General features: G+C 44.6%; 1 protein-coding gene across 3 annotated transcripts in view; it reads right to left on the reverse strand.

Moving 5' to 3' along the window:
- snapc3 (small nuclear RNA activating complex, polypeptide 3) overlaps window positions 1-10,672 on the reverse strand; it is a 56,029-nt gene extending 45,357 nt beyond the window's left edge. Inside the window, exon 1 of one of the 3 annotated variants that reach the window (XM_078214165.1) lies at window positions 10,130-10,672. In XM_078214165.1, the coding sequence (XP_078070291.1) occupies window positions 10,130-10,386 (257 nt within the window). In that variant the 5' untranslated portion in view covers window positions 10,387-10,672. The remainder of the gene's footprint in view (window positions 1-10,129) is intronic. The other 2 variants (XM_078214164.1, XM_078214163.1) reach the window with 2 other exon arrangements.
- Window positions 10,673-11,139: the final 467 nt, after the last annotated feature.

An 11,139-nucleotide genomic window follows, 5' to 3' on the forward strand; every position in this document is an offset into this window, starting at 1 on the left:
TTGGTTTCAAGACAGCAGGATGTCTATACAAGCTGTTACAGTGCCTTCCCAAAAACATCTGATTCATAAATCACTGAGTTCACTCTAAATCAAAACATTTCATACTATTTGAATACATAAAACATCTCTACATCCACTCCATTTACCATTACTGTGGTTACGATATCTTTTAGCCCAATTATGAAAGCAATTTTCATCCAATGGTAACTAACTCAACTCCCAATAACCTTTGTTTGATGACAAATTAAGAAAAGCACAAGACTCTGAAAGTTCTATTTATTTGAGCCATGGGTGGAGGGGAAAAAAAGGACAACAATGGAAGTGAATTTTCCTGCCCATGCCCAGGTAGCATTAGGATAGTTCCATTCATGTCAGAACCTCACTTTGACCACAGCTATGCCCAATCTTCTTGAGAGCCTGGACAGATTACCTATTGCAGCTCTGATGAAGGATCATCTACACTTGAAACATTGGCTCTGCTGTCTCTTCACAGATGCTGTCAGACCTGCTGAGATTTTCCAGCATTTTTTTGTTTTTGTTTCATCTGCAGTATTTTGCATTCATCTTAGCGTTTACCTATCAAGTCTGATGCAGTATACTCCCCAACGTCAACAAAGGCAGCCTCTAGTAGATGCCACTGAACATAAATTAGAAAAAAGAACCTCGTTTTGGTTTGTCCTTTGCCTGCCCTGACAGCCCCTAGCCCTAGCTTATTTCTCAGCTCAAAATAACCACTGCTAACCTTGAAAAATGCATTTTGGTTTTTACAAAGTCACCCAAATAAATCAAAAAGCTTTTAAAGGAAAGCAAATAATTTAGTCTAAAATCATTGATATTGTGGAAAACTGAACAATTGTTCTTAATAAAGTAAAGTAAAAGTTCATTTATTAGTTACAAGTAAGGCTTACATTAACGCTGCAATCAAGTTGCTGTGAAAATTCCCCAGTTGCCATACTCCAGCGCCTATTCATGTCAATGCATCTAATTAGCAGGTCTTTCAGACTGTGGGAGGAAACCGGAGCACCCGGAGGAAACCCATGCAGACATGGGGAGAACATGCAAACTCCACACAGACAGTGACCCAAGCCGGGAATCGAACCCAGGTCCCTGGTTCGATGTGAGGCAGCAGTGCTAACCACTGTGCCACCGTGCCGCCCATAATAATCACAGCAAAACAGGAAACTAAACAACTGAGCTCATCTAAGTGATTGGCAACTGAAATAGTTAAGCACTATCTCAATTTTTGTAAAATCAATGCTATGACTATATAAAAGAAACTTTCCTATTGCCACTGCTAATGTTTGACAGGATGGTTACTTCAATTCATATGAATCACTGGTTCAACCTCAAACTGGGGTAATGTGCCCAATTCTGGCATTACATTCACTTATTAGACATAGTTTTCAAATGCTTTATCGTACAAGGTGCTTTGCATCTTTGGGGAGGATGTCAAGTTTTGGGAGGTGTAGAGAAGATTTACTAGAATAGTGCCAGGGATGAGGGCAGTTATGTGGAGACTAGAATTGGTTTCCTTGTTGCAGAGATGGCTAAGCAATGATTTAATGTAGAGATAAAAAGAACAAATTTGAAAAGAACTGAAGGGTTTCAATAGAATGAATAATGAGAAATAAACTATTGAGTACATTTAACTGATGGCAACTGAATGGTTAAGCGCTATTCTCAATTTTTATAAAATCAGCACGATGACTGTATAAAATAAGCTTCCCATTTCCACTGCTGGTGCCTGACAGGATGATCAGCTTTAACTCACATAAATTATTGGTTCAACCTCAAACTTCTTGGTCTATATCTGCCATTCAAAATGTGCAATGGATGACAAGGTTACACTTATACAAAGCCACCTTGAATAGCCTAAGCAAGCCTTCCTCAGTGTTTTGAGTCTTACAATCAAAGAATGCTCCGAACTAAATCTACATTGAGCCAGTGCCAGAAAATTAGGTTCGACACAGCTGATTTCATTAGCAGATAAACAGGTTGGATCTTAAAATCATACGGCGCAGAAGGGGCCCTTCGGCCCAGAATCCACACCAACACATTAGAAACACCTGAACTCCCACCTAATCCCAACTGCCAGCACTTGGCCCATAGCCCTGAATGTTATGATATGCCATGTGCTCATCCAGGTACTTTTTAAAGGATGTGAGGCAACCCACCTCTACCATCCTTCCAGTGCATTCCAGACCGTCACCACCTCCTGGGTAAAAAGGTTTTTCCTCACATCCCCCCTAAACCTCCTGCCCTCACCTTGGACCTATGTCCCCTCGTGACTGACCCTTCAACTAAGGGGAACAGCTGCTTCTTATCCACTTTGTCCATGTCTCTCATAATCTTGTACAACTTGATCAGGTCGCCCCTCAGTCTTCTCTGCTCCAATGAAAGCAACCCAAGCCTATGCAACCTCTCTTCATAAATTTCTATGCAACTCCAACATGACTTCCCTACTTTTGTAATCTATGCCTCGATTGGTGAAGGCAAGTGTCCTGTATGCCTTTTTCACCAGCCTACTAACACGCCCTTCTGCCTTCAGAAATCTATGGACAAACACCCTTTGTTCCTCAGGACTTCCTAGTGTCCGACCATTCATTGAGTACTTTCTTGTCAAATTACTCCTTCTTACACTTTTCAGGGTTAAATTCCACCTGCCACTTATCTGCCCATTTGACCATTCCGCCTATATCTCCTAAGACACTCTGCCTCACTGTTAACCATCCGGCTAATCTTTGTGTCATCATCAAACTTACTGATCCTATCCTCCACATCAGTGTCATTTATATAAATAACGAATAATATGTGGTGTACGCCACTGGACACTGGCTTCCACTAAAGCAGCCTTCTGTCATCACCCTCTGTCTCCTACAACTGAGCCAATTTTGAATCCACTTTATCAAATTATCCTGTATCCCATGTGAATTTACTTTCTTTACAAATCTCCCATGTGGGACCTTGTCAAAGGCTTTGCCGAAACCCATATGAACTGCATCAACTGCACAGCCTCGTCTACACACCTGGTCACCACCTCAAAAAATTCAATCAAATTTGTTAGGCATGACCTCCCTCTGACGAAGCTATGCTGACTATCCCTGATCAAGCTTTGCCTCGCTATGTGGACATGATGTGGAAATGCCGGCGTTGGGCTGGGGTAAACACAGTAAGAGTTTTAACAACACCAGGTTAAAGTCCAACAGGTTTATTTGGTAGCAAATGCCATTAGCTTTGGAGTCCTGCTCCTTTGTCAGATGGAGTGGATATCTGCTCACAAACAAGGCATGATGTGGAGATGCCGGCGTTGGACTGGGGTAAACACAGTAAGAAGTTTAACAACACCAGGTCAGATGGAGTGGATATCTGCTCACAAACAAGGCAAGAAGTTTAACAACACCAGGTTAAAGTCCAACAGGTTTAGACACAGATCAGAGGATTAGATAGGGTGGAGTTACAGAATACTGATTAGAATGCGAATCTTTACAGCTAATCAAGTCTTAAAGATACAGACAATGTGAGTGGAATGAGCATTAGGCACAAGTTAAAGAAATGTGTATCGTCCCCAGACAGGACAGCCAGTGGGATTCTGCAAGTCCACCCTCTGTCTCCTACAAGCCCAGGAGGCAAGCTGTGGGGGTTACCGATTGTGTGAATGTATCTTTAAGACTTGATTAGCTGTAAAGATTCGCATTCTAATCAGTATTCTGTAACTTGATTGTGTGTCTCTGTGTGCCAACTCCGAAAGCTAATGGCATTTGCTACCAAATAAACCTGTTGGACTTTAACCTGGTGTTGTTAAAACTCTTACTGTCTCTATGTGGAGACAGATGCTCTCCCTCAGAAGTTTCTCCAATAGTTTCCCTACCGCTAACATGAGACTCACTGGTCTGCAGATCCCTGGTGTTGTTAAACTTCTTACAAACAAGGCACACAGAGACACACAATCAAGTTACAGAATACTGATTAGAATGCGAATCTTTACAGCTAATCAAGTCTTAAAGATACATTCACACAATCGGTAACCCCCACAGCTTGCCTCCTGGGCTTGTAGGAGACAGAGGGTGGACTTGCAGAATCTCACTGGCTGTCCTGTCTGGGGACGATACACCTTTCTTTAACCTGTGCCTAATGCTCATTCCACTCACATTGTCTGTATCTTTAAGACTTGATTAGCTGTAAAGATTCACATTCTAATCAGTATTCTGTAACTCCACCCTATCTAATCCTCTGATCTGTGTGCCTTGTTTGTGAGCAGATATCCACTCCATCTGACGAAGGAGCAGGGCTCCGAAAGCTAATGGCATTTGCTACCAAATAAACCTGTTGGACTTTAACCTGGTGTTGTTAAAACTCTTACTGTCTCTATGTGGAGACAGATGCTCTCCTTCAGAAGTTTCTCCAATAGTTTCCCTACCGCTAACATGAGACTCACTGGTCTGTAGATCCCTGGTTCTACAGCCACAGCCCTTCTTAAATAGCGGAACCACATTAGCTCTTCTCCAGTCGTCTGGCTACCAACAGGTTTATTTGGTAGCAAAAGCCACTAGCTTTCGGAGCGCTGCCCCATCGTCGGTAAGTGGGAGTTCTATTCACAAACAGGACATATAAAGACACAAACTCAATTTACAAAATAATGATTGGAATGCGAGTCTTTACAAGTAATCAAGTCTTGAAAGTACAGACAATGTGAGTGGAGAGAGCGTTAAGCACAGGTTAAAGAGATGTGTATTGTCTCCAGGCAGGACAGTGAGTGAGATTTTGCAAGTCCAGGCAAGTCGTGGGGGTTACAGATAGTGTGACATGAACCCAAGGTCCCGGTTGAGGCCGTCCTCATGTGTGTGGAACTTGGCTATCAGTCTCTGCTCAGCGACTCTGCGTTATTGTGTGTCGTGAAGGCCGCCTTAGAACATAGAACATTACAGCGCAGTACAGGCCCTTCGGCCCTCGATGTTGCGCCGACCAGTGGTACCAATCTAAAGCCCCTCTAATCTACACTATTCCAATATCATCCATGTTTATCCAATAACCACTTGAACGCTCTCAACGTTGACGAGTCCACCACTGCTGCAGGCAGGGCATACCACGCCCTTACTACTCTCTGAGTAAAGAACCTACCTCTAACATCTGTCCTATATCTCTCACCCCTCAATTTAAAGCTATGTCCCCTCGTGCTAGCCAACACCATCCGAGGAAAAAGGCTCTCACTATCCACCCTATCTAATCCTCTGATCATCTTGTATGCCTCTATTAAGTCACCTCTTAACCTTCTTCTCTCTAACGAAAACAACCTCAAGCCCCTCAGCCTTTCCTCATACGATTTTCCCACCATACCAGGCAACATCCTGGTAAATCTCCTCTGCACCCTTTCCAACACTTCCACATCTTTCCTATAATACGGCGACCAGAACTGTACGCAATACTCCAAATGCGGCCGCATCAGAGTTTTGTACAGTTGCAGCATGACCTCCTGGCTCCGAAACTCAATCCCTCTACCAATAAAAGCTAACACACCGTACGCCTTCTTAACAACCCTATCAACCTGGGTGCCAACTTTCAGGGACCTATGCATATGGACACCCAGATCCCTCTGTTCATCCACACTACCAAGTATCTTACCATTAGCCCAGTACTCTGTATTCCTGTTACTCCTTCCAAAGTGAATCACCTCACACTTTTCCGCATTAAACTCCATTTGCCACCTCTCAGCCCAGCTCTGCAGCTTATCTATGTCCCTCTGTAACCTGCCACTTCCCTCCGCACTGTCTACAACTCCACCGACTTTAGTGCCATCGCAAATTTACTAATCCATCCTTCCACGCCCTCATCCAAGTCATTAATAAAAACGACAAACAGCAGTGGCCCCAAAACAGATCCTTGCGGTACAGCACTAGTAACTGAACTCCAGGATGAATATTTCCCATCAACCACCGCCCTTTGTTTTCTTACAGCTAGCCAATTCGTGATCCAAACCACTAAATCACCCTCAATCCCATGTGTCCGTATTTTCTGCAAAAGCTTACCATGGGGAACCTTATCAAACGCTTTGCTGAAATCCATATACACCACATCAACCGCTTTACCCTCATCCACCTCTTTGGTCACCTTCTCAAAGAACTCAATAAGGTTTGTGAGGCACGACCTACCCTTCACAAAACCGTGCTGACTATCCCTAATCAAATTATTCCTTTCAAGGTGATTATAAATCCTATCTCTTATAATCCTTTCCAATACTTTGCCCACAACAGAAGTAAGGCTCACCGGTCTATAATTACCCTACTCCCCTTCTTGAACAAGGGGACAACATTTGCTATCCTCCAGTCTTCTGGCACTGTTCCTGTAGACAATGACGACACAAAGATCAAAGCCAAAGGCTCTGCAATCTCCTCTCTAGCCTCCCAGAGAATCCTAGGATAAATCCCATCCGGCCCAGGGGACTTATCTATTTTTACCCTTTCCAGAATTGCTAACACCTCCTCCTTATGAACATCAATCCCATCCAGTCCAACAGCCTGCGTCTTAGTACTCCCCTCAACAACACTGTCCCTCTCCAGTGTGAATACCGCCGAAAAATATTCATTTAGCGCCTCTCCTATCTCTTCAGACTCCACGCACAACTCCTGTCCTTGACTGGCCCTAATCTTACCCTAGTCATTCTTTTACTCCTGACATACCTATAGAAAGCTTTAGGGTTTTCCTTGATCCTACCTGCCAAAGACTTCTCATGTCCCCTCCTGGCTCTTCTTAACTCTTTCTTTAGGATCTTCCTGGCTAACTTGTAACTCTCAAGCGCCCTAACTGAGCTTTCACGTCTCATCTTAACATAAGTCTCCTTCTTCCTCTTCACAAGAGATTCAACTTCTTTAGTAAACCACGGTTCCCTCACTCAACCAGTTCCTCCCTGCCTGACAGATACATACTTATCAAGGACGCGTAGTAGCTGTTCCTTGAACAAGTTCCACATTACAATTGTGCCCATCCCCTGCAGTTTCCTTCCCCAACCTATGCCAGCTAAATCTCGCCTAATCGCCTTGGAGAACGCTTACCCGAAGATCAGAGGCCAAATGCCCGTGACTGCTGAAGTGTTCCCCAACAGGAAGAGAACACTCTGTTGAGAACACTCAACTTGTCGGACTACACACTTCAACCAGATGAAATTGCAGTTCTCAGCCGAGGGCTCAATTTCTGCCCCACCACCAAAATAGACCCCATCAGTCTCGCAGCAGACACAGAGGAATTCATCAGGCGAATGAGGCTACGGGAGTTCTTCCACAAAGCCCAAGAGGCCAACAGCGTACACAATGAGACAGACAATGAACCGGAACGGCCGACAGAGAGATCCACAGTGCAGCAACGGAAGAGGAAAGAGTCGAATTGGACTCCTCCGGAAGGCCGCTGCCCTCGACTTGACATGTATGCCCAAGCCATCAGGAGGTGCGTCAACACCAGATTCATCAGCCGCACTCACAAGACAGCCCCGAACATCACCCAAGCACAGCGCAACACCATCCGCGCTCTCAAGACCAACCACAACATTGTCATCAAACCAGCAGACAAAGGAGGGGCCATTGTCATACTGAACAGAACGGATTACTGCAAAGAAGTGTACCGACAACTGAACAACAGGGAACACTACCGACAGTTACCCGCAGATCCGACCAAAGAACACACCCGTCAACTCAACAGACTGATCAAGACCTTCGATCTGGACCTTCAGAGCACCGTCTGTGCTTTCATCCCACGTACTCCCCGCGTTGGAGATCTCTACTGCCTCCCGAAGATACACAAGGCAAACACACCCGGCCGTCCCATCGTATCGGACATTGGGATCCTGTGCGAGAACCTCTCCGGCTACGTTGAGAAACGGCATCTCCACATCATGACCTTCCCCGTGTCCAGAGAGGAATTGAAAATTTGGATCAGAGCCCTGGCAATCGCCTCTCTTGCCTCCCACAGCAGCCTAGGGCTTTAGATCTAAGCCATAAGTGAAAATATTTTCCCACTGTCTACTTTATCAACTTTTACTAGATTATTTTCTAAAGTTCAACTTTTCCTGATAAACATATCTTTGCAGTGCTTGTACCATCTTTGTGAATGATTTTAGCTCTTATACCAGTGCCTTTCTGTAATATATAGAGCTGAACTTTGCACAGTACTTCAACCGTGTCTTAAATGTGGTCTAACCAAATTTCTATAAATGTAGAAAATGCAAATAGGTAGGAGAAGCTAGAGCTGCTCTCCTTGGAGAGGATCAAGATGAGATTTGATGGAGTTGTTCAAAATCATGATGGGTCTGGACAGAGTAGATATGGTGAAACTCTTCTCTCATTGGTGGAAGGATCAAGAACCAGAGGATAATGAATTAAGGTGATTGGCAAAACAAGCAATGGTGACATTATACAGCAACTGAGTAGGATCTGGAATGTACTGTGCAAGTGTGTGGGAGTATTTGTTCATTATTTGGCAAGAAAAATATTGTAGGATAATGGGGAAACAATGGAACTAGATGATTTACTCTTTCTGAGATTCAGCACAGACAATAGACCAAATGGTCCCGTAACCATTCTCTGAGTTTAACACAAGTTCTCAATCCTATTGGGAAATGAAATTTTAAAAAAATGTTATGGATTGCAACTGTTGTTCCTAGCTCTACCAAACCAACATTCTCTGAAGCGACAGCATGGTGGCACAGTGGTTAGTACTGCTGCCTTAGAGTGCCAGGGACCCTGGTTCAATTCCGGCCTCAGGTGACTGGTTTGCACGTTCTCCCCGTGTCTGCGTGGGTTTCCTCCGGGTGCTCCGGTTTCCTCACACAGTCCAAAGATGTACAGGTTAGGTGGATTGGCTATGCTAAATTGTCCCTTAATGTCAGGGGGATTAGTAGAGTAAATACATGGGGTTATGAGGATAAGGCCTGGGTGGGATTGTCGGTAGTGCAGGCTCAATAGGCCAAATGGCCTCCTCCTGCGCTATAGGGATTCTATGATTGAACATGTAACTAATGGCACTGCAGGAGTTTGAAAGTGGTGTTACTGCAACTGTGTGAGAGAATGGATGAGAAGGGGAGCAAAGGAGAAAAGCAGGAGAGAGGCTCCAGTTTCACCTTCCCCACTCCTACAAAGGTTATAAAGTAAGAGAAGCCTTCTACAAGATTCTTCTCCATTTTGTTCCATTTTAATGTGTTCTAGCCTATCCATTAAGCAGAGAAATTATATTGAAATGCAACCTGGCATTTCTGAAGTGTCCAATCATAAACCAGTTCTGTAATAACTATCTTGGTGATGTTAGAAGGATTGGCTGTGTAAAGTGTGATGTGGAGATGTTGGCGTTGGACTGGGGTAAGCACAGTCAGAAGTCTCACAACACCAGATTAAAGTCCAACAGGTTTATTTGGTAGCACAAGCTCACATTCCAACCATTATCTCGTAAATTGAGTCTGTGTCTACGTATGCCCCGTTTGTGAACACAACTCTTCATTCACCTGAGGAAGGAGCAACACTCCGAAAGCTTGTGCTACCAAATAAACCTATTGGACTTTAACCTGGTGTTGTGAAACTTCTTACTGTGTGTAAAGTGTGCCAGTGCCATTAGTTGCAGCCTTGCTCTGTTATGGATATGCCCATTAAGCAATTAAAGGTTTGACTTGGAGTAATCAGTATTTTGCAGCATGCAGACTAAGTACTGATCCTGGCTCCTTCCTCCTACAGGCAGTAGGCTGTCTTATTATCCTCTGGGTAAGAAAATATCCATGATGTGGAGATGCCGGCGTTGGACTTGGGTAAACACAGTAAGAAGTTTAACAACACCAGGTTAAAGTCCAACAGGTTTATTTGGTAGCAAAAGCCACACACGGTTAGCTCCGAAACACCGAAAGCTTGTGCGGCTTTTGCTACCAAATAAACCTGTTGGACTTTAACCTGGTGTTGTTAAACTTCTTACTCAGAAAATATCCCTCATACATGCTTCACGCAGAAGTGCCTCCACCAATGAGATAAATTTGCGGTTGTTTTGCTCCAAACTCCAATTCTTGCCTCCGCATGTTCTTCTATTCATTGGATCCGTGGAGAGAAACAGGGCTTCTTCATTTCCCCTCCCTTTTCCTTGTCAGCAAGCTCCCCATTGCTCTCACCCGCACACCAGTTGCAGTTCCTCCACCATGTCTGAGGGGAGACCCAGCTGTGTTGCCAGCTGCTGCTCCACTTCCACCGCCTCGTCTTCCTCGCCCTCCTCCAACCCCAGGTGCGCCTTCTCTAGCTTCTCCCGCCACAGGCTGCCAAAGGATCCGACGCAGAAAACTTTTGAGTTCACGTCCATCAACTCGTACTCCGGAATGCGGCAGAAGCTGGAGGCTCCATCTGTCCCGGTTACGCTGTGCCCCGCCGCCATGTTGGTTCCTTTGAGCGTCGAGCATTATGGGAGATGTAGTTCAGATGCCAGAAAGTGTCGTCACCGTAAGGGAAATGGACTCCAAATCCCATAGAGCTATGAGTTCAATTGCTCAGACAAAACCAAAGGTGAAGAGTTATTTAACCGTGATGATTTATGAATGTCCTTGATGAAATGAAATATTTTATTCTTATCTGGTCTGACGTATAATGACTCCCGATCCACGACAATATGGTTGGCTCAGCTTCTTAATTGCTCTCTAAAATGGCCCAGAGAACCACTGTCATCCACTGCAAAAAAGTCTAATAGCAACAGAATGGACCAGCTGGTATCGACCTAGGCACGAGACATAACAAAAACGTAATCAAGCTTGGCCAGGCCTGCAATTTTCTCCTCATCAACATCTGGGGCTTGTGCCAAAGCAGTTCCACAGGCTAGTCAAGCAGCAGCAGGACAAACCCATCAGATGTGACAGTTCTACGGTCTATTTTGGAAGACAGAGGCCATGGGAGCTCTGACCCCCCCTCCCAGATGTGAGTTCTCTGGCAAGGCCATTATTTGTTGCTCATCCCAAATTATCCTCCAGATTGCACTGGTGAGCCACTATCTGTACCACTTCAGCTCATGTATTACTGTTGGAAAGGAATTCTGGGATTTTGACTCAGTGACTGAAATAAATAGTGATATAGTTCCAAGTCAGGATCGTGAGCGGGAAAAGTCTTGGTTTGGAAGATGCTGTCAAAGATGCCTTTG

This window comes from Mustelus asterias, chromosome 6, assembly GCF_964213995.1.
Source record: "Mustelus asterias chromosome 6, sMusAst1.hap1.1, whole genome shotgun sequence".
Lineage (NCBI taxonomy): Eukaryota > Metazoa > Chordata > Chondrichthyes > Carcharhiniformes > Triakidae > Mustelus > Mustelus asterias.